General features: G+C 40.0%; 1 protein-coding gene and 1 long non-coding RNA gene across 4 annotated transcripts in view; one reads left to right on the forward strand and one right to left on the reverse strand.

Annotated features, from left to right (window-relative positions):
- The window catches only part of nfxl1 (nuclear transcription factor, X-box binding-like 1), a 51,765-nt gene that overhangs the window by 12,759 nt on the left and 14,695 nt on the right, over positions 1-24,311 (forward strand). For all 3 annotated transcript variants that reach the window (XM_026163429.2, XM_026163430.2, XM_026163431.2), the window contains exons 17-24: positions 256-347; positions 3,356-3,377; positions 3,875-3,994; positions 5,343-5,497; positions 7,421-7,490; positions 9,135-9,239; positions 9,470-9,550; positions 9,636-9,689. In XM_026163429.2, coding sequence (XP_026019214.2) covers positions 256-347; positions 3,356-3,377; positions 3,875-3,994; positions 5,343-5,497; positions 7,421-7,490; positions 9,135-9,239; positions 9,470-9,550; positions 9,636-9,689 — 699 coding nt within the window. The remainder of the gene's footprint in view (positions 1-255; positions 348-3,355; positions 3,378-3,874; positions 3,995-5,342; positions 5,498-7,420; positions 7,491-9,134; positions 9,240-9,469; positions 9,551-9,635; positions 9,690-24,311) is intronic.
- On the reverse strand, positions 20,701-22,840 carry LOC145425821 (uncharacterized). The gene is made up of 2 exons (XR_013906577.1): positions 22,335-22,840; positions 20,701-22,218 (listed from the first exon to the last, which is right to left on the reverse strand). It is a non-coding gene; the product is annotated as an uncharacterized LOC145425821 (long non-coding RNA).

The following is a 24,311-nucleotide window of genomic DNA, read 5'->3' on the forward strand; positions in this document are numbered from 1 at the left end:
GTGCGTCTTTAATAATCTGCAGATGTTCTCAGAGTTTTGGTGCTTAAAGCTGATGCTGAAGTACTTTTTATTCAGATCTGGATGCCGTGGACTCGAGCGCATACTTCTGTGTGTTTGCGAGCGCCGTTGTCAAACATCTTATCAACATCACGAGCTCCATAAAGCAGAAAATGTCCCGTTTCCTCTCAGAGAGAAAAAAACAGGACAAAGTGTTTGTGTTGCTCCACCAACAAGTTTTTTCTCCGTGTGGTTTAGGTTCACTTAGCTGGACCGTGGGAGCAGCCGTCTGAGCCCGCGTTTGTCAAGAAGGCTCTGCCCTGCCCGCCATGCCAAGTCCCCCTACCGACGTAAGACGCACACACACACACACACACACACGCACACACACTTCTTGATCACAGCAGCAGGTAGACGTGAGCTCTAACACAGAGCAGTCTGCAGACACCTACAAAACAGGATTAGTGGTTGTTGAGTTAACACCATGACATCAGCACCTACTGACCAATCAGATCTATGGAAAATAGCATCACCATTTCTGGAAGATCCCTGAGATTGTAGCTGGTCAGAGACGGTTAGGAGGAATCTTACCCTGGTTTTTTCTGTTCGTCAGACTGTTTGAAAACATCTTAATGTCGTACAAGTTTAAACTGGTTATGTTATCCTAAGCAGCATCACACAGACCTAGAGACCTGTCAGGCATCCATGACAACCAGCGGTCGCTCGAGGAAAGCGTATATTCCCGACGTCAATCTCCTTGTGAATGAAAGTTGGAATGACTGGTTGCTGGAGGTTGCTGGACTTTACTGGCCGGTGCTTCAGTCTGTTTAACGACAGCTCTTCATTCACGTCGCTCTATTTCACACATGCTAACTCTTTTAAATGGAGTTTGTAATTGACAACCAGCGTCATGTCACAGTAAAAGAGCCCCGATAACAGAAAGATGTCCTGGATACGGTGAACCTGCTTCATAGTGCATGCTTCTCGCCAACATGTGAACCTGGTCTCAGAAAAGTGTTTTTCCTTTTAGGATTGAGCCGTATGTCCATGAAAGGCAAACATTTCCTGCAGAGCGGTGAAGAAAGCGCGGTCACATGTTTCTGATCAGCATCGCCAAAGAAGCAAACGTGGATCGGTTTACTTTTCAGAACGTTGAACATGTGCAGAACCAGAAAATCAAAGTGTTTCTGTGCCGGGGCGAGCGCACAGTGCTTCACATTTCCTTAAATTAGATTTCAATGAATATGTAAAACATGATGTAACGCGCCGGGCTCCCTGCAGACGCCGAACCACGCTTAACCGAGGAGCTGGAGGCCTTTTAAATAATGAAAGTGTTTTCATCATGTGGTGCCCAGAACCCCTAAACACACACAGAAATCACACCCACACACACACTGAGGTGCTTTGGTCCCGTCACGAATCATTAGACCTGAGATTAAAAAACACTCCGCCTGCCAGCTGCCTGCAGCTCAGTGACGCAGCCAACAACCAACATCAGCCATCTGTGTGGGTGTGTGAGAACCGCCGTATCCCCCCTACACACACGCACACACGATGTTGAGTCAAACTTCTGCTGGAGCCGGTCGTCCGCGGCTCTGCGTCGGCATGTCGAGGCAAAGCGAACACAAATGAACCGGGGGTCGCGCAGAGTCACGTTTTCTAAAAATGTGCCAGAAAGTGATCGTGTGATGTGACCAAGCGGCCGTGAATGGTGGGAGTCGATTGAGTTGAAAGAAGCGAAGTGAAAAAGCTGTTTTCACCATCACACAGCGTTTACACGAACTGACTGAGGTGACGTGAGGTCGGCGCGTAATGAGCCAAAGTAAACGATCGTTTAAAAAAGTGATTGAAGTCGGTAAAAACAAAACAGACACATGTTTGAAATTAAGTAGAATAAATGGAGTTTTTCACAGTAGTGACAGGATGTGAGCTGCTAACCGGAATAAAGTTAATGAACGGAGCAGAAGCTGAGGCAGCTGGGAAATATACAAATAACAAGGATGCTCGCAAAAGAAAGGACGGAATAGATGAAGTTTGAAGTGAACGTAAAAGCATGAGCAGCTGGAAAGTGGGTGATTTTAAATTGATGGGTGATGATATGTTGTTTTACAGTGTGAAAAAAGTATCAGATAAACTAAGTGATGCTGTGGACCAACTGGAAAATATGGAAGTAAATGGGAAGAATGGGAGCGAAAGGACTTTATGTGAGAGAAGTGATGGACTGTGATGTAAAACTGACGAGGCAAGTGTAGATATGGAGGTGAATTAGATGCATGGAAGTCGATGGATAATGTGCAAAGATGTGATAAAAGTTCATTAAAATGTGGAAAGAACAGCATCGGAGCAACTCTGCAAACAAAGCAGCGTGTATCAACACTTTGTCTTCATCTGCGCCGACGGAAAAACAGGAAGCGTTAGATAATCAACCAACAGCCGAGCACATTTCAACCCAACCCCCCGTGATGTTCTGTAAACATTATAAAAGAAAATAAATGCAGTAAAGTCCATTCTGACTTCAGCGCACATTCAAATAAAACAATTCAGCCATTAAAATACTAATTGAACAGTAACGAAGTCAAAATAAGATGACGTATATAAAAAGCCAAACTCAATTTAATTAAGTCAATGATTCTATTTATTTTTGTTTTCCTCCATCACGTCTCTCATCATCCCTCGACCTCCAGCTGCTCCAGCTTCTGACCTTTTCTAAGGTCAATGTCAATCTCTTCGTCCACTGGAAAATATGGAAATAAATCAGCTGAATGGAAGTGAATGGATGCCTGTAACGGGTGGATACGTTTAAGGTTAAAATAAAAAGCAAAGTTAAAGGAAAAAGCCCCAAACGGCTAAAAAATGTTTACGAGAAGTCTGGACTCACAAAAAGCAGAATACTGTGATCATAAAACCATATCCAAGTTGTTTGTTTAAACAGATACACCTTTTCTTCTTCTTATTATTATTATTATTTAAATCTAATGAAAAATATTCTAAATATTGTAGTGAATTTGGCACCAACACGTCGTCCCAGCAAAAGAGAACAGCTGAGATGTTAGAGACGATCAGCTGCAGGGAGATGTTAGAGATGATCAGGTTGTTTTGCAACAGGTCAGTGACATGAGTGGGTACGAGAAGAGCATCTTATAGAGGCGGAGCGTCACCGATCGGAGGAAATAAACTGCATCTACAAATTGTGGAAGAATTTCATAAAACTGCACAGACTTTGAGTATCTGATCGTCTGCAAACGAGCGGACGCTGAGTTTGAGTGGTTGCAGTAAACATTTGAAGCCTAACGAGGACACTCGTGTGAATAGTGAGTGGAGGTGAGCGGTGCAGTGAGTCTTTGTTTTTGTCTTTCAGGGCCTGTTTTGGAGAACACGAGGTAAGAGCCAGCCTGGTCACAGCCTCCATCTTCACTCTTCTTCTGTTTCTTTAAACTGTAGTGACGATGATGCGGCTTAACGCTTTCAGCACTTCTTCCTCTCTGGTCATCGACACTGGTTTCCAGCACGAAGGCTCCACGTATCTGTCTTTGTAGATTTATTACTTCCTCCCTGCACTCCTCTTTTTATCTGTGCTACTTTCCCACCGTCCTTCCCCTCCTTAATGTTTTCCTTTCCATCATGTTCCCTCGTTCCAAACGCCGTTTATTATTAGTTTGTCCTTCTGACCTCCTCTTCCTCATTCACTCCTTCCTCCTTCTATTCATCTGCTTTGTCCTTCTCTGTATCTCTCTCGCTCTTTTAAGTCTCTTGCGTTTCATCTCATTTAGTCGTTTGGTATTCAGCACACTCGTATACAGGCGCTCGTTCACCTCCAGACGAGGTCATCAGATCTAATGATGGAGGGTCTGTGCTGAACTCTGTTTGTGCTCGGCAGGTCAGCCCGGTGCCGTGTCATCGTCAGGGTCGTTTCTCCTGCAAGCGACCCTGCGGACGACCTCTGACCTGCGGCAACCACTCCTGCAGCAGAGAGTGTCATCTGGTTAACAGCAATCCAGTAAGGACCTTGTTTAGATGTCTGTCAATGAAATCTGATGAAATGATGAATGATGGCACCAACAGAATCCTTTGCACACATCTAAGAAAAGTCCTGCTGAAGGTGGAAACAACAAACACACCACTGAGCACCACTGGACTGTGAAGCAGGAAACTACTGACCCAGCGAGCGTTGGTGGAGCGCTGTAGTTGTATTTCAAATGACACTGGATACTGGTGACGAAAAAGCAGGGCCGTAAGCAGCTGGTTATACACAGCGACCCAAGAGTACGACCTCCCAACAGGAAATGTATTATAGTTTTGTTTTTTTTATGTGACAAACTACACGTTTATGATCACCTGACTGTGCGACGGGTGTAGCAGGTGAAGGAGTGCAGTTAAACAGGCCTTTACATTACAGTTAAAATCACTGAGTCTGGTATGAGCTGCTTGGAGCTGCAGCCTGACGGTGGTGATGTTTACAGTTAAATGTAAGTCCCACTGTCTGGGTTACCACTAACACATTCAAGGAATTGCAATCAAGTCCCTGATGAAGGTCAACAGGACTGAAATGTAATTTATTACAAGATTTAGTTACTCTGTTGTTAAAGTGTTAAACACTCATGTTGTACTTTACTGAGAACACGACCTGGACTACAGGATGTAATGCTGCTGCTGGCGGCACCTTGTAGCAATACATTCAATACATTCACACTTAGACTTCATCAGTAACAGTATCTTATTGGAAGAAGCTGAAAATCCCCTTGTTTTTGTTTGCACTAGTAAAGCTACAGTCACCAACAAAACATCATCCAGTATGATCACAAACATCCTGGAAATATTGTGTTTAATTTTGAGTCTCCACTAACAGCCACTATGACACTACCCATTGGATTCTGCCATCGCACAGAAACCTGGTAACTGGTGCTCTAATATTCAAATAAATCCTCAAATTTCACCAAAACTGGAGCTCAGACGTCTTGAACCACCTGTTGGTAAAGTTAAACACAGCAGCCATGTTATTGGTCAGATAAGTGCATTAAAAATGCTCCAATGCGCCGAGGTCACGTCCGGGGACTCCAAATAGCTGATGTCATCATCCACCTGTCAGTTACAGAAGCCAGGCCTTAATAATACAATCTGTAAGCCCAATTAAAATTTAAACAGGTAATTTATAGTAGAGTACAGTTGTTAAATATGAGGCACCTTGTGCTTTTGCAAGCATGTATATATTTTAGTAATTAAAAGGTAGAGGATCGGTAACAGAGCCCTGTGGAACTCCGCGACCTGTGAGAAACTGTGAAGTGTTCTGGTGTTTGTTACTCACAGTAATCCTACTGGTTGCTTCACCTGATCTCATCTCTCTGCAGTGCGAGGTGTGTGAGGAGGGCTGCTCTAAGCCCCGCCCATCCGGCTGCCCTCACTCCTGCCCCCGCCCCTGTCACCCAGGCGCCTGCCCCCCCTGCAGCCAGATGATCCGCCAGCGGTGCCACTGCAAGATCAGCCTGCTCTACGTGGAGTGCACGTCAGTACAAACACATGATTTATCATACCTGAATAAACAAAACCAGTCACTCACTACATGATGTAAACAAAGGCAGAGTGATGGCATGACTGGAAACATGAACGGCCTCGTTTGAAATGACAAAACAAAGCACGATAAAGTCACGACTGCTGTGTAAAGGTGGCAGACTCACCAGAAGCTTTTTCTTCTCTTAACTTCCTCTTTTTAAATCAAAGCGGAGCTTCTTGCTGCATAATTTGAAGCAGAAGGAACAAAAATGCTTTAACAGGATGGTCGATGTTAATGCGTTTAAAGAGAAGTAATATCAGTGTTTTATATGGAGAGGGAGCCAGCTGTCAGACTGCAATGATGAGTAAGAGCAAGTCTCGCGTCACCCATCGTTCTTTGTTTTGCTTAGAAAATGTGCGACAGTGATTTATTAAAACGTGGAGCTGGATCAGGGGAAGCGACAGGCCCTGTGTCGCGCTCAGACACCGTCCAGCTGCTGCAGATAGCTTTTTAGGTCTGCCACTTCTTCTTTTGTCCTCCACGTGTCCAGTTTCCTTCTTTAAGGACACACTGTGCAGCATGCTGAGATATGCCAAGCTTTCAGCTAATAGCACTTTGGGAATCACCTTGTTGGTACAAAAATCCCATTTGATGTCCGTAAAACTGTTTTATCTTTGGCATTTTTCATAGATTCAACTAAAGGAATGAGAGCGAGTGATGTGTGTTTGTTTTTTAGGGAACAAAGACGCCATTTAAATTTGGTTCTTTGTTAGGTTTTCTGTTATGTGCAGCCGCAGCACTGGAATGATTTACAGATCAGTGGTTTAACAAATAAGAAACATTTCTGGGAAGGAAAAACTGCCTTTAACAGGATGAAACCTCCAGCAGAGCCAGACTCAGGGAGGGGGGCATCTGTGAGAGGTGTGAGGACGAAGGCAAGCTGAGGGAGAGAGCCGGAGATTAATAGAAATGAATAATTCAATGGACAGAGGTGGCAAACACACAGTGAGGAAAGATGAAACACCCGGTGTACACCGAAGGTGCTCTAGTGCTACAGTTCTCTAAGCTCATTAAGATCAGATGTGGCCTGATTATTTAAGACCTTTCATTGCTTCTTTAAACCTGACAACAAAGTGTGGGGTGGTTTAAGACCTGCACAGGACTGTAACTCTGTGGTCTGACTTATTCGTCAATAGAAGATTTATTTGAAGCACTCTTGCCTACCTTCATGTGTAAAATAATGTCTGTATGAGTGGAGGCGTGTTTGTTTACGAGGAAACTGAAGTCCTTTTTAAAGTCTGGCACATACTCAGACACTTGGCGACTAATCTGGAACTTCTCCCGAGTCTTCGGTGGCCCCGAGGGGCAAAACACAACAACAGAACGAGTGTGAAGTGGTTTTCTGTAGGGCCCAACTCACTTCCAGCTGTGGTTTCCAAACCGTGCCGTGAGGCAAGTCCAGGCTTGTTCCAGCTGGATGTTTTTAACTGTGACATCGAGCTTCACAAGACGTTCTGAACAGTCGGTTCAATTTCAAACTAATTCAGGCTGTGAAAAGAAGGCCCGGCGATGTGTGTGAGGCTGTTTTCTGTTGATATAAACACGTGTGTGGACAAGGTGTTTGAGACCCGCTGGCCTGCACATTAACACGTCTGAAACACGAAGGTCAAAGGTGAGTGCTGCTCAGGTGAGGCCTGGATCAGTGAAGCTGTGTCAGTGAGCAGGCTTTCAAGAGGGCAGCCTGAGAGCGTCGCTGCTCCAGGTGTGTGTCAGAGCCCGTCTGCAGGTACCGACGCTCAGCCAGTGTCACTGTGCAGCAGCATAAACACAGAGGCTCCTTATCTGCTGTGAGCTCCGGGTGATCAGCAGCTCATCACTAATAAAACGTGTGTGAACTAACAGTGTTACTGCTGACCGATCGATCGCTCTCTGCAGGAAGCTGACCGCAGCCGACGAGCAGACCAAGGAGGCCCTGAGCTCCTGCAACAACCAGTGTCCCAAAGAGGTATGAGCGCCGACCCCACTCCATCTGTGGTGTCCTCCCTAAGGGCCCCAGTGCATCATGGGACTAGTTTATCAGCCTTGAGTGCCATTGAAGTGTGACCGCTCTGGAGGTCCCAGCTCTTTCCATTCTTGCTACGCTCCTTTCCTCTTTTCTTCTTCTTCCCGCCTCCTGTTTTTCTCCCTCCTCCTATCAATCGTCAATAATCGTCAGTGACACAGCAGAAGTAACACAACGCCGTCCGCTCAGCGCCATCGCTCTGATCGCTTTAGCCGTGTGGCGCCAGCTGAACACCAACAGTCTCGCTCTCGTGCTTTCCTTTCACCTGGGAGTGATTTAGTGTTTTCATTCTGCGACTTAAACACGCACAAGCACAGTTGAAGTAAAATGTTTGAGCAGTGCGGTGGTTCGTGTGCGTCCTTCTGTCAGAACACTGTTTTCATTCAGCTGTAACTTCAGCTCTGAAGAGCCAAGACACACACACACACACACGCGCACACACACGCACGCACACAGCAGGAATAACAAACATGGAGCGGCCGCAGCGCTGTGGTGTTTAGACTCTCTTCTTCTGCAGGTTTCAGCCTCTCAGTTCGATTTTCTCTCCGTTCAGTTGGCTGATCTGAAAAATGATTTATCCCAAAATGTTCCCGTGAAGTAAGAAACATAAAGTGTCTAAAGACCCTTCAGGTGTTTATTTCAGCGTGTCGATCGGTGTAACCCTGTGAAGTCCTGAAGCAGTGGATGTGTGTTTTCATAAATCATTACAGAAGAAAAAGAGAACTTTTCTTTTTTTCATATCGTACAGAAGTTAAAGCATGGGGATTTGAGTTTACCTCCACATCAGGTCTTCTAGGAACTCTATGAAGAGTGTTTCCTCTCTGTCTGTGCACCCAGTGTGGTGGGGGGGGGCGGCATCTTTGAGCCTGTAAAGGCCAATAAGACTGCAGCATGCGAGATGAGCCTCCCTGAGGAATTATCATCCTCATTATTTTATTATCTAAGCTTCATCCTGTACAACTTTCATCACCTGATCTGAGCTCCTCCCTGTGCACTGCATTGCTACCAGCACATGTCAGACTGTTGGTCACTGTGTGGCTGCTGCTGCTGTCAGCATTACAAATGTCCAGGTGACACTTGAGCTATCTGGCACAGAGGTGGCGTCTGTGACGCTTTCATGAAAGCAAACTCCAGCTGATGGTTCTTAAGCTTCAGTGTTTTCTGTGCTGCTAAGCATCAAAGACGTCAGACGCTGGCTTGGACTTCGCCGGGTTAAAAGAAATAAATTCAGAAGTCGGCTCGTCTCCTCTGGAGATGTTGAAACTCTTCACAATCATTTCAAAACAAAAAAGAAACCACAAAAAAACTTGTTTGAGTTTCAGCCTTTAGTTTATGTGACATTGCTGAGAGTCCGATACAAGCTGCGGTCCAGCTGCTCGGAGCTAAAGACTGATGGTGGTGACGTTTCCTCCACCGTGAAAGGATCAAAGCGACCGTGGGGGCGGAGCCAGTGTTTCATTTCACTGTTCGACGGTTGCTTCATGTTTCTCTTGGACAGAGCTGAAGTTTGCTCTGCCTCGCTACAGCAGCAGCCACAATTAATCTGTGTGTGTGTGTGCGTGTGTGTGTGTGTGTGTGTGCATGCAGCTGAGCTGTGGCCATCGCTGTAAGCAGGTGTGCCATCCAGGTGTGTGTGAGGAGACGTGTCAGCAGAAGGTGAAGCTCCGGTGTCCCTGCAAGAGAATCAAGAAGGTAAAACCAAAAGTAGCACTCCGCACTGTGGCCACTTTATTAGGAATACCTGTGCAGTGTAAGTGTTGATGATAATGTAACTGTGGACATCTCAGGATCAGAAGGGTTGAATCTCTACTAACCATTTCCACACTGCAGGACTCTGACATTAGGTGTGTGTGTGTGTGTGTGTGTGTGTGTGTGTGTGTGTGTGTGTGCGTGTGTGTGCGTGTGTGTGCGTGTGTGTGTAGGAGGTGCTGTGCTCGCTGTCGCCTCAGTTTGCTGTTGAGTGTGACGACATCTGCAGAGAACAGCAGAAGAAAGTCAGCCAGGTATAAACACACACCTGTACAGACTCTGAGTGGTTCACACCTGGACACACAAACACTGACACTCTGCGTGTGTTTGTGTGTTTAGCTGAAGGAGGCGGAGCAAAGAGCGGCTCAGGAGGAGGAGCAGAGGAAGCTTCAGGTGAGTTTCATGCTGTTCCACCTGCACCACCTTTTAGCTCTGGAGAAGGTTCAGACTTTCAAACGTTCATTTCAACATGTAAAGCTAACTAGAAAGTGCATTTTCTGAAGAAACTGCAGTGTGAATGCTTGAATCTGAATGTATGCACTGAAATGAATTAATTGCTGAATTTTGAGTTAAAAATATTGAATGAGATTAAAAAAAAAACCAAAAAAAACCCCGAATTTAACCTGAAAACAAAGGTGCTGAACTGCTAAAAGCTGAAGGTTACACAGAAGAAGGAGTTGGAAAAAAACTGAAAATGTTTTAAATGTAAATTAGAAAACCCTAAGAAATGAGAAAAGAACATTTAGAGTCAGAAAACATCTGAATGAATATTAAAAGGTCATATTCTTTGAATCACTGAATGACTCAAATGTGATCCCTCCACTTTGATCCACACAGTTTAAAAAGTTTAAATGCCTGAGCTTTGAAAGATACGGTGTTGGAAAGAGAACAATAATGGCGACAATTTGAGGGTAAAATGATGGCTGTAACACTGTGGACACAGCAGCAGTTGAAAGAGAAGTGTTTAAGATGAATCTTGGTACAGTGGCAGGCAGAGCTCGTTAAGCAGGCAGGTGTGAGCCTGGTTGCTATAGTGACCGCACCCAATGGCTCCATACACACGTACACAGACATGCGCCTCACTTTTGCTGCTTAAAATGAACAGAAAAGTCAGGCCGAAACAAATCGTTCCCAAATGAAAAGTAAAAGTCGTATTGACAAAATTCTTTCACCGTGAGCGACAGCAGCTTCTAGTCTACTGAATTCTCAGTTTTCATGCCTGTGGAGTTTATTATATGGACGTGGTGACAGTGGAAAGACACCATGCTCTTCTGATTTTCAAACGAACCTTCTGAGCCATTTTAACATTAGAGTCTATGGAAGAGTTGGAGGGAGGAGGCTGTGCATTGGTGACATTTATGAAAGAACCATAACACCTAGTACAATAGTAAACACATTGGATGAAAGAGGACAGCCATGGCTACGTTTTGAGGGTAAAATCATACCTGTAGAGCAAACGCTGCGGACACAGCAGCAGTTTTAAAAAATATTTTAAGATTAATTTTTTTGCTCCTCTCACTCTAGCAGTTGAGCTGCCTCACTCTAGCCCCAACATTCCGTCCCATACACACCCATTATAAACTCTGAAACGGGTGAAAAAACATCATGAAACTTAAACTGGAACTGAAGAAAAAGTATAATAGATATTGAAAAGATAAATACAAGTTGAATAGTTGAATGTCTTGTCTTCGTTTTAAAGTTTGAATGGTGGCTCTATGTCAATGTATGTGGAAGTAGATACAGTTTAAAGAGGAGGAAGTTGAATGAGAATTTGAAGGGTCTCCCCATTGAAATACATGGGAAATTTTTGTTGAAAAAAGTTGAATAAAATTAAAAATATAAATGTTAAAAATGAGAAAAATAGAAGCAGTCATGTCCAAAAGAATAGGAATCTAATGGTGTTTGAATGGTTTTTCTAAGTTGAACGGTTTTGAAGGAGATAGATTACAAAAAACGTACGGAATCCATAATAATAAAATACTAGAAAGTGCATTTTCTGAAGAAACTGCAGTGTGAATGCTTGAATCTGAATGTATGCACTGAAATGAATTAATTGCTGAATTTTGAGTTAAAAATATTAAATGAAATTTTAAAAAAACAAACAAAAAAAACCAAAGTTAACCTGAAAACAAAGGTCCTGAACTGCTAAAAGCTGAAGGTTACACAGAAGCAGAAGTTGGAAAAAAGCTGAAAATGTTTTAAATGTAAATTAGAAAACCCTAGGAAATGAGAAAAGAAAATTCAGAGTCAGAAAACATCTGAAAGAACATTAAAAGTTCATATTCTTTGAATCACTGAATGACTAAAATGTGATCCCTCCGCTTGGATCCACACAGTTTAAAAAATGTAAAAGTCTGAGCTTTGAAAGACAAGATGTTGGAAAAAGAACAACGATGGTGACATTTTGAGGGTAAAATGATGGCTGTAACACTGTGGACACAGCAGCAGTTGAAAGAGAAGTGTTTAAGATTAATTTTGGCAGAGTGGCAGAGAGAGCTCATTAAGCAGGCAGGTGTGAGCCTGGTTGCTATAGTGACCGCACCCAATGGCTCCATACACACGGACACAGACATGCACCTCACTTTTGCTGCTTAAAATGAACAGAAAAGTCAGGCCGAAACAAATCATTCCCATATGAAAAGTACAAGTCGTATTGACGAAATTCTTTCACCGTGAGCGACAGCAGCTTCTAGTCTACTGAATTCTCAGTTTTCATGCCTGTGGAGTTTATTATATGGACGTGGTGACAGTGGAAAGACACCATGCTCTTCTGATTTTCAAACGAACCTTCTGAGCCATTTTAACATTAGAGTCTATGGAAGAGTTGGAGGGAGGAGGCTGTGCATTGGTGACATTTATGAAAGAACCATAACACCTAGTACAATAGTAAACACATTGGATGAAAGAGGACAGCCATGGCTACGTTTTGAGGGTAAAATCATACCTGTAGAGCAAACGCTGCGGACACAGCAGCAGTTTTAAAAAAGATTTTAAGATTAATTTTTTTGCTCCTCTCACTCTAGCAGTTGAGCTGCCTCACTCTAGCCCCAACATTCCGTCCCATACACACCCATTATAAACTCTGAAACGGGTGAAAAAACATCATGAAACTTAAACTGGAACTGAAGAAAAAGTATAATAGATATTGAAAAGATAAATACAAGTTGAATAGTTGAATGTCTTGTCTTCGTTTTAAAGTTTGAATGGTGGCTCTATGTCAATGTATGTGGAAGTAGTAAGAGTTTAAAAATGAGTAAGTTGAATGAGGATTTGAAGGGTCTCCCCATTGAAATACATTATAAATTTTTGTTGAATAAAGTTGAATAAAATTAAAAATATAAATGTTAAAAATATGAAAAATAGAAGCAGTGTTGTCCAAAAGAATAGGAATCTAACGGTGTTTGAATGGTTTTTCTAAGTTGAACGGTTTTGAAGGAGTAGGATTACAAAAAACGTACGGAATAGATAAAACTAGAAAGTGCATTTTCTGAAGAAACTGCAGTGTGAATGCTTGAATCTGAATGTATGCACTGAAATGAATTAATTGCTGAATTTTGAGTTAAAAATATTGAATGAGATTAAAAAAAAACAAAAAAAACAACAACCTGAATTTAACCTGAAAACAAAAGTGCTGAACTGCTAAAAGCTGAAGGTTACACAGAAGAAGAAGTTGGAAAAAAGCTGAAAATGTTTTAATTGTAAATTAGAAAAACCTAAGAAATGAGAAAAGAACATTTAGAGTCAGAAAACATCTGAAAGAATATTAAAAGGTCATATTCTTTGAATCACTGAATGACTAAAATGTGATCCCTCCACTTGGACCCACACAGTTTAAAAAGTTTACATCTCTGAGCTTTGAAAGACAAGATGTTGGAAAAAGAACAACGATGGCGACGTTTTGAGGGTAAAAATGATGGCTTTAACACTGTGGACACAGCAGCAGTTGAAAGAGAAGTGTTTAAGATGAATCTTGGCAGAGAGAGAGAGAGAGAGCTCGTTAAGCAGGCAGGTGTGAGCCTGGTTGCTATAGTGACCGCACCCAAGGGCTCCATACACACGGACACAGACATGCACCTCACTTTTGCTGCTTAAAATGAACAGAAAAGTCAGGCCGAAACAAATCGCTCCCAAATGAAAAGTAAAAGTCGTATTGACAAAATTCTTTCACCGTGAGCGACAGCAATGTCTAGTCTACCTAATTCTCAGTTTTCATGCCTGTGGACCTTATTATATGGACGTGGTGACAGTGGAAAGACACCATGCTCTTCTGATTTTCAAACGAACCTTCTGAGCCATTTTAACATTAGAGTCTATGGAAGAGTTGGATGGAGGAGGCTGTGCATTGGTGGCATTTATGAAAGAACCATAACACCTGGTACAATAGTAAACACATTGGATGAAAGAGGACAGCGATGGCTACGTTTTGAGGGTAAAATCATACCTGTAGAGCAAACGCTGCGGACACAGCAGCAGTTTTAAAAAAGATTTTAAGATTAATTTTTTCGCTCCTCTCACTCTAGCAGTTGGGCTGTCTCACTCTAGCCCCAACATTCCGTCCCATACACACCCATTATAAAATCTGAAACGGGTGAAAAAACATCATGAAACTTAAACTGGAACTGAAGAAAAAGTATAATAGATATTGAAAAGATAAATACAAGTTGAATAGTTGAATGTCTTGTCTTCGTTTTAAAGTTTGAATGGTGGCTCTATGTCAATGTATGTGGAAGTAGATACAGTTTAAAGAGGAGTAAGTTGAATGAGAATTTGAAGGGTCTCCCCATTGAAATACATTATAAATTTTTGTTGAAAAAAGTTGAATAAAATTAAAAATATAAATGTTAAAAATGAGAAAAATAGAAGCAATGTTGTCCAAAAGAATAGGAATCTAACGGTGTTTGAATGGTTTTTCTAAGTTGAACGGTTTTGAAGGAGATAGATTACAAAAAACGTACGGAATACAGAATAATAATAAAATAGAACTAGAAAGTGCATTTTCTGAAGAAACTGCAGTGTGAATGCTTGAATCTGAATGTATGCACTGAAATGAATTAATTGCTGAATTTTGAGTTAAAAATATTGAATGAGATTAAAAAAAACCCAAAAAACCCCGAATTTAACCTGAAAACAAAGGTGCTGAACTGCTAAAAGCTGAAGGTTACACAGAAGAAGGAGTTGGAAAAAAACTGAAAATGTTTTAAATGTAAATTAGAAAACCCTAAGAAATGAGAAAAGAACATTTAGAGTCAGAAAACATCTGAAAGAATATTAAAAGGTCATATTCTTTGAATCACTGAATGACTAAAATGTGATCCCTCCACTTGGACCCACACAGTTTAAAAAGTTTACATCTCTGAGCTTTGAAAGACAAGATGTTGGAAAAAGAACAACGATGGCGACGTTTTGAGGGTAAAATGATGGCTGTAACACTGTGGACACAGCAGCAGTTGAAAGAGAAGTGCTTAAGATGAATCTTGGTACAGTGGCAGGCAGAGCTCGTTAAGCAGGCAGGTGTGAGCCTGGTTGCTATAGTGACCGCACCCAATGGCTCCATACACACGTACACAGACATGCGCCTCACTTTTGCTGCTTAAAATGAACAGAAAAGTCAGGCCGAAACAAATCGTTCCCAAATGAAAAGTAAAAGTCGTATTGACAAAATTCTTTCACCGTGAGCGACAGCCATGTCTAGTCTACCAAATTCTCAGTTTTCATGCCTGTGGAGTTTATTATATGGACGTGGTGACAGTGTAAAGACACCATGCTCTTCTGATTTTCAAACGAACCTTCTGAGCCATTTTAACATTAGAGTCTATGGAAGAGTTGGAGGGAGGAGGCTGTGCATTGGTGACATTTATGAAAGAACCATAACACCTAGTACAATAGTAAACACATTGGATGAAAGAGGACAGCCATGGCTACGTTTTGAGGGTAAAATCATACCTGTAGAGCAAACGCTGTGGACACAGCAGCAGTTTTAAAAAAGATTTTAAGATTAATTTTTTTGCTCCTCTCACTCTAGCAGTTGAGCTCTCTCACTCTAGCCCCAACATTCCGTCCCATACACACCCATTATAAACTCTGAAACGGGTGAAAAAACATCATGAAACTTAAACTGGAACTGAAGAAAAAGTATAATAGATATTGAAAAGATAAATACAAGTTGAATAGTTGAATGTCTTGTCTTCGTTTTAAAGTTTGAATGGTGGCTCTATGTCAATGTATGTGGAAGTAGATACAGTTTAAAGAGGAGGAATTTGAATGAGAATTTGAAGGGTCTCCCCATTGAAATACATTATAAATTTTTGTTGAATAAAGTTGAATAAAATAAAAAATATAAATGTTAAAAATGAGAAAAATAGAAGCAGTGTTGTCCAAAAGAATAGGAATCTAACGGTGTTTGAATGGTTTTTCTAAGTTGAACGGTTTTGAAGGAGATAGATTACAAAAAACGTACGGAATACAGAATAATAATAAATAAAATAGAATAAAGATTAGAAGAACAATACTGTGAATGCTTTTCAAGCATTCACACTAATAAAGATTAGAAGAACAATACTGTGAATGCTTTTCAAGCATTCACACTAATAATAATAACTAGAAAGTGCATTTTCTGAAGAAACTGCAGTGTGAATGCTTGAATCTGAATGTATGGACTGAAATGAATTAATTGCTGAATTTTGAGTTAAAAATTTTGAATGAGATAAAAAAAAAAAAAAACAACCTGAATTTAACCTGAAAACAACAGTGCTGAACTGCTAAAAGCTGAAGGTTACACAGAAGAAGAAGTTGGAAAAAAGCTGAAAATGTTTTAATTGTAAATTAGAAAAACCTAAGAAATGAGAAAAGAACATTTAGAGTCAGAAAACATCTGAAAGAATATTAAAAGGTCATATTCTTTGAATCACTGAATGACTAAAATGTGATCCCGCCACTTGGACCCACACAGTTTAAAAAGTTTACATCTCTGAGCTTTGAAAGACAAGATGTTGGAAAAAGAACAACGATGGCGACGTTTTGAGGGTAAAATGATGGCTTTAACACTGTGGACACAGCAGCAGTTGAAAGAGAAGTGCTTAAGATGAATCTTGGTACAGTGGCAGAGAGAGCTCGTTAAGCAGGCAGGTGTGAGCCTGGTTGCTATAGTGACCGCACCCAATGGCTCCATACACACGCACACAGACATGCACCTCACTTTTGCTGCTTAAAATGAACAGAAAAGTCAGGCCGAAACAAATCGCTCCCAAATGAAAAGTAAAAGTCGTATTGACGAAATTCTTTCACCGTGAGCGGCAGCAATGTCTAGTCTACCTAATTCTCAGTTTTCATGCCTGTGGAGTTTATTATATGGACGTGGTGACAGTGTAAAAACACCATGCTCTTCTGATTTTCAAACCAACCTTCTGAGCCGTTTTAACATTAGAGTCTATGGAAGAGTTGGAGGGAGGAGGCTGTGCATTGGTGACATTTATGAAAGAACCATAACACCTAGGACAATAGTAAACACATTGGATGAAAGAGGACAGCGATGGCTACGTTTTGAGGGTAAAATCATACCTGTAGAGCAAACGCTGCGGACACAGCAGCAGTTTTAAAAAAGATTTTAAGATTAATTTTTTTGCTCCTCTCACTCTAGCAGTTGAGCTGCCTCACTCTAGCCCCAACATTCCGTCCCATACACACCCATTATAAACTCTGAAACGGGTGAAAAAACATCATGAAACTTAAACTGGAACTGAAGAAAAAGTATAATAGATATTGAAAAGATAAATACAAGTTGAATAGTTGAATGTCTTGTCTTCGTTTTAAAGTTTGAATGGTGGCTCTATGTCAACGTATGTGGAAGTAGTAGGAGTTTAAAAATGAGTAAGTTGAATGAGAATTTGAAGGGTCTCCCCATTGAAATACATGGGAAATTTTTGTTGAATAAAGTTGAATAAAATTAAAAATATAAATGTTAAAAATGAGAAAAGTAGAAGCAGTCATGTCCAAAAGAATAGGAATCTAATGGTGTTTGAATGGTTTTTCTAAGTTGAACGGTTTTGAAGGAGATAGATTACAAAAAACGTACGGAATAGATAATAATAAAATAGAACTAGAAAGTGCATTTTCTGAAGAAACTGCAGTGTGAATGCTTGAATCTGAATGTATGGACTGAAATGAATTAATTGCTGAATTTTGAGTTAAAAATTTTGAATGAGATAAAAAAAAAAAAAAAACAACCTGAATTTAACCTGAAAACAAAGGTGCTGAACTGCTAAAAGCTGAAGGTTACACAGAAGAAGAAGTTGGAAAAAAGCTGAAAATGTTTTAATTGTAAATTAGAAAAACCTAAGAAATGAGAAAAGAACATTTAGAGTCAGAAAACATCTGAATGAATATTAAAAGGTCATATTCTTTGAATCACTGAATGACTAAAATGTGATCCCTCCACTTGGACCCACACAGTTTAAAAAGTTTACATCTCTGAGCTTTGAAAGACAAGATGTTGGAAAAAGAACAACATTTTGAGGGTAAAATGATGGCTTTAACACTGTGGACACAGCAGCAGTTGAAAGAGAAGTGTTTAAGATGAATCTTGGCAGAGTGAGAGAGAGAGCTCGTTAAGCAGGCAGGTGTGAGCCTGGTTGCTATAGTGACCGCACCCAATGGCTCCATACACACGCACACAGACATGCACCTCACTTTTGCTGCTTAAAATGAACAGAAAAGTCAGGCCGAAACAAATCGTTCCCAAATGAAAAGTAAAAGTCGTATTGACAAAATTCTTTCACCGTGAGCGACAGCAATGTCTAGTCTACCAAATTCTCAGTTTTCATGCCTGTGGAGTTTATTATATGGACGTGGTGACAGTGGAAAGACACCATGCTCTTCTGATTTTCAAACCAACCTTCTGAGCCATTTTAACATTAGAGTCTATGGAAGAGTTGGAGGGAGGAGGCTGTGCATTGGTGACATTTATGAAAGAACCGTAACACCTAGGACAATAGTAAACACATTGGATGAAAGAGGACAGCCATGGCTACGTTTTGAGGGTAAAATCATACCTGTAGAGCAAACGCTGCGGACACAGCAGCAGTTTTAAAAAAGATTTTAAGATTAATTTTTTTGCTCCTCTCACTCTAGCAGTTGAGCTGCCTCACTCTAGCCCCAACATTCCGTCCCATACACACCCATTATAAACTCTGAAACGGGTGAAAAAACATCATGAAACTTAAACTGGAACTGAAGAAAAAGTATAATAGATATTGAAAAGATAAATACAAGTTGAATAATTGAATGTCTTGTCTTCGTTTTAAAGTTTGAATGGTGGCTCTATGTCAATGTATGTGGAAGTAGTAAGAGTTTAAAAATGAGTAAGTTGAATGAGAATTTGAAGGGTCTCCCCATTGAAATACATTATAAATTTTTGTTGAATAAAGTTGAATAAAATTAAAAATATAAATGTTAAAAATGAGAAAAATAGAAGCAGTCATGTCCAAAAGAATAGGAATCTAACGGTGTTTGAATGGTTTTTCTAAGTTGAACGGTTTTGAAGGAGTTAGATGCCAAAAAACGTACGGAATATATAATAATAACTAGAAAGTGCATTTTCTGAAGAAACTGCAGTGTGAATGCTTGAATCTGAATGTATGCACTGAAATGAATTAATTGCTGAATTTTGAGTTAAAAATATTGAATGAGATAAAAAAAAAACCAAAAAAAAAAAAACGAATTTAACCTGAAAGCAAAGGTGCTGAACTGCTAAAAGCTGAAGGTTACACAGAAGAAGAAGTTGGAAAAAAACTGAAAATGTTTTAAATGTAAATTAGAAAACCCTAAGAAATGAGAAAAGAACATTTAGAGTCAGAAAACATCTGAATGAATATTAAAAGGTCATATTCTTTGAATCACTGAATGACTCAAATGTGATCCCTCCACTTTGATCCACACAGTTTAAAAAGTTTAAATGCCTGAGCTTTGAAAGATACGGTGTTGGAAAGAGAACAATAATGGCGACAATTTGAGGGTAAAATGATGGCTGTAACACTGTGGACACAGCAGCAGTTGAAAGAGAAGTGCTTAAGATGAATCTTGGTACAGTGGCAGGCAGAGCTCGTTAAGCAGGCAGGTGTGAGCCTGGTTGCTATAGTGACCGCACCCAATGGCTCCATACACACGTACACAGACATGCGCCTCACTTTTGCTGCTTAAAATGAACAGAAAAGTCAGGCCGAAACAAATCGTTCCCAAATGAAAAGTAAAAGTCGTATTGACAAAATTCTTTCACCGTGAGCGACAGCAATGTCTAGTCTACCTAATTCTCAGTTTTCATGCCTGTGGAGCTTATTATATGGACGTGGTGACAGTGGAAAGACACCATGCTCTTCTGATTTTCAAACGAACCTTCTGAGCCATTTTAACATTAGAGTCTATGGAAGAGTTGGAGGGAGGAGGCTGTGCATTGGTGACATTTATGAAAGAACCATAACACCTAGTACAATAGTAAACACATTGGATGAAAGAGGACAGCCATGGCTACGTTTTGAGGGTAAAATCATACCTGTAGAGCAAACGCTGCGGACACAGCAGCAGTTTTAAAAAAGATTTTAAGATTAATTTTTTTGCTCCTCTCACTCTAGCAGTTGAGCTGCCTCACTCTAGCCCCAACATTCCGTCCCATACACACCCATTATAAACTCTGAAACGGGTGAAAAAACATCATGAAACTTAAACTGGAACTGAAGAAAAAGTATAATAGATATTGAAAAGATAAATACAAGTTGAATAGTTGAATGTCTTGTCTTCGTTTTAAAGTTTGAATGGTGGCTCTATGTCAATGTATGTGGAAGTAGTAAGAGTTTAAAAATGAGTAAGTTGAATGAGGATTTGAAGGGTCTCCCCATTGAAATACATTATAAATTTTTGTTGAATAAAGTTGAATAAAATTAAAAATATAAATGTTAAAAATATGAAAAATAGAAGCAGTGTTGTCCAAAAGAATAGGAATCTAACGGTGTTTGAATGGTTTTTCTAAGTTGAACGGTTTTGAAGGAGTAGGATTACAAAAAACGTACGGAATAGATAAAATATAATAATAATAACTAGAAAGTGCATTTTCTGAAGAAACTGCAGTGTGAATGCTTGAATCTGAATGTATGCACTGAAATGAATTAATTGCTGAATGTTAAGTTAAAAATCTGAATGAGCTGGAAAATACAGAATTTTTAACCTGAAAATAAAAGTGCAGAACTTTTGAAAGCTGATGTTCACACAGAAGAAGTTGGAAAAAGCTAAGCATGTTTAAAATGTAAATAATAAAAAGATGAGTAATGACAAAAGAAAATTTAGAGTCAGAAAACCTCTGAATGAATATTAAAAGTTCATATTCTTCTAATTGAAATGAACTTAAAAGATGAACAAACATTCTGCAGAAAATACAAACTTTAATATACAGCATGATGTTTTTCAGACATATACACATGTGTATATCATGTTTAATAGTATTACATACATCAATTTGTTTTGTATGTCATAGAAAATAACATAAAAATCTTAAGTCATATTTTACAGCTTCTTTCTGAAAAGGACTGGTAGAATAAAGAAAAATAACTAAATTAAATAACTAAATAAAAAATAATGAGCAACATATGAAATACATGAAAATTCAACTTTTAAAACCACAATCCTGAACCTTTAAATTGTGTTGGTTTCTTAGAACATGGCTGAACAGCTGTTTCTATCGGTCTACTTAATCTTCTGATCTGTCTACACATCTTTTTATTACTCATTCTTTTTTATGTTTTAATGTAAACAGAGTCCACACAGTGGTAAAAGAGAACTGTATAGAGATTTGTGAGTAAACTCAAATGAAAGCCTAAGGTGGTGACACAGTTTAACACATGCAAATAATCAAATAAACACATTAGTCCTTTTTGTGAACATGGATAAATAAGTATCAATACAGCATTGTTCAGCCATGCCACTAAAGGCTTTTTTACACATTGTTTTAACCTGGGCTCAGACACAAAGTCCCAAATTTAGTTAGTCCCTGACTTTGAGTTGTGGTTATGACTAATTATTATACACAAGGCTTTATCTATCTAAACTCTAAGGACACAAATATGAAAAAACCTATACTTACCAGCTGATACCCCACACTACACACTAGGTGTGCCATGTGACCTGAAACTTTGGTACAAAATCATCATAATCATTCTGTTAACACTGTTTTTTAACACTGTTTGTGTTGCTGTTCAGCAGTTTAAAATGTTTTAGATTGGATTACATGGAATGAATTTGAATTTTCTTGGGGGGTTTTGTGTGTGTTTCGTTCTCAGCAGATTTTTTCTTCCATAACGTTGAATTCCAGTTACCACATTTCTGGTCATATGACATCCCAAGTGCCCACTTAAAAAAATCCCTACAGTTAATTCAACATTAAAACAAAATAAAAAAATGTTAAATAAATAAAGGTTTGCTCTGTGATGAAATATTAAATAAGCATACATTGTACAGAGCACTAACAATGAAAACAATCCTTTAGCCTGTTGATCAGAGAGAGGCAGTCATTATGTCCATTTAAAACCTGTAATCACAGAGCACAATGTTTCTGTGAAACTATGAAGTCCCATATGATCCTCATCACGTCCAGTGACTTCAGAGTGGATCCTCCCTGTCATCCGGCCAGTGTTTGATGTGTGGCAAGCAGCACAGAAGCAGGATAGCTGAGGACTTTAAAAGAAGAGCAGAAAACGGGAACATATGTAGTTGTAAATGTAAATATCAGTGATACTTGTCTTGTCAAAGGGAATAAAATAATGAAAATGTTAACTTACACACTCATTTAGAGAGGATCTTGACACTGCACAGAGGAGGCACAGTCAGTCTGACAATGATGGTGATCTCCAGGGATGTTTTCCTGCAGCAACATTCCTGCCAACTGGCCATATGATCCAGAGTAGTTGGTTTGTAATGAACAGAAAGGTGTATATGTTAGGTAGTGTGCACTCAGAGCTGGTCCTAAGAAACAAACACATCCTGTAATAAACTGAATACCTGTAGTAGTGCTGCTGCAAATATGAAGCCCTTCTATCATGAGTGGTTTCAAAGAAGGTGTTTTGGAGGCTCGGTCACAGAAACTGTGCAGTCTGTTCAGTCCTGAGTGTCTCAGCTCTGATGGGGATGGATCACAGAGGGAAACACCTGAGTACAGACATTACAATACACTCTAACACTCCTAAGGTCAAGTGAAAACACAATTTAAACACTTTACAAAGAATGAATACATGTTTTCATGGAAATAATGTCATTAACCCTTTTTGTTGTGAGTAAATCTCACCGACTGCTTGTGGGACAAGCTAGAAGGAGGACTTATCACAGAATGTCTCCTGTGCTCCAGATGTGAAGTCTCACGCTCTGATCGTACGGCGATGAAGATGGTGATGATGAAGCCTCTCTGATCTGTGGCATTACAGTTTCTAGCTGCTATGTGCTTCACACTGTTGGATCTTACATGTGAAGCTTGGAGAAGACACAGGAGGACTGTGTCTCTCTTAAAAAAGAAAAAGGGAAACCTAACACCCCCCCCCCCCCCTCAGCTCCCACCGTAAACCCCCCCCTCAACTCCCCAACCTCACACCATCCAATGTCTATACAAATGTAGGGTATCAGCTGGTAACAGAAAGCAAGTGTTACATATGTACTACTTATGTAACACTGCTGAAACATTTCTGGCCAGAAATGTGCAGTTATCAACCCAGACCCACCCTGATGATTGCACTGGCCGAAACATGATAAAAGCTCATAAAAATGTATGTTTCATCGAAATATTTGTCCAAAAATATAATCGTATACTTTTGAAAAAGTTTAAAGTTTATAACAAACCAAAATAATAACATTTTTGTAAATAGTATTTCAAAATAGAGGCACACATAAAGTGGCTTAACTGTCATTATTGCTGTAATTAGGTTTGTTTGTTTGTTTGTGTTTGTTTTTTTAAAAAGCAACCTTTAGTCATTATTGTTCTCTCAGAAACAATGAAGAAGCTGTTGAACATTTATGTGTTGTGTAGGCAATCCTCTGGTCCACCCTCCCTCCCTCCCAGCCACGGTGAGACTGGGGCAGCCTGGCAGGATGTTGAAGCCTGGCTGCAGAGAGGATATGCCTACACTATTCATTTTAAACTGCTATATTTGATTTTTCTGACATTTATAGGTTACTGTTAGTGAATTTTAGATTTTCTGTGATAAATAAAATTGTCATCTTTTACTGATCATTACTTAATTCATGTAATTGTATTTTATGTAAACAATTCAACCATTATACTGCAATGCAGAGCGTCAACTTTTAAATATCGCTCTACTTTCTTAAGTCATTCAAAAATATAGAAATTACTTACTGTATTCAAAGATCTAGATCATGAATCATCACAGGACAATACACAGTATACTGGGTCATGGTAACTATGGTAGGTCTTCAAGACTCCAGAATGGAGACATCGATCTGGCTGAGAAATGAAAATTAGGTCAAGCAGTGTGTTCTTCTCTGTGGTAGGGGCAGTGATGACCTGTGCGTATCCCCTAGACTCAAACAACTCCATGATTGGTTTGTTTGCACTGGATAAAACATTCTCATTAAAATCACCACAAACTATGATGGGATGACAGTCCATGATCTCCAATGAGTCTAATAGGCTTACCAGGTTTTTCAGGAATTGCCTCAGAGTGTAGTCTGGAGGTCTGTATACAACTGCAATCAGAGCACTGACTGGTGCTTCAACCTTTAAAGCCAGAAATTCAAGGTCAGTTACATTATGGATGTACTGTTTTTCATGCACTTGAATGTCACTTTTCACATAAACAGCAACTCCACCACCACTTCTGTTTGCCATTTGGGGAAAGTTTGTGTAGGACAGGTGTCTGTTGCGTTTGAACAAATTGTAATTTTCCAAGTGGAGACTCTCTGCGACAAAAGAGCCCCGCAGGTGTGTTTCTGTTAGGCACAAAACATCTGCTAGACACAATTCATGGTGAC

The sequence above is a fragment of the Astatotilapia calliptera genome, chromosome 3 (assembly GCF_964374335.1).
Source record: "Astatotilapia calliptera chromosome 3, fAstCal68.1, whole genome shotgun sequence".
NCBI classification, from domain to species: domain Eukaryota; kingdom Metazoa; phylum Chordata; class Actinopteri; order Cichliformes; family Cichlidae; genus Astatotilapia; species Astatotilapia calliptera.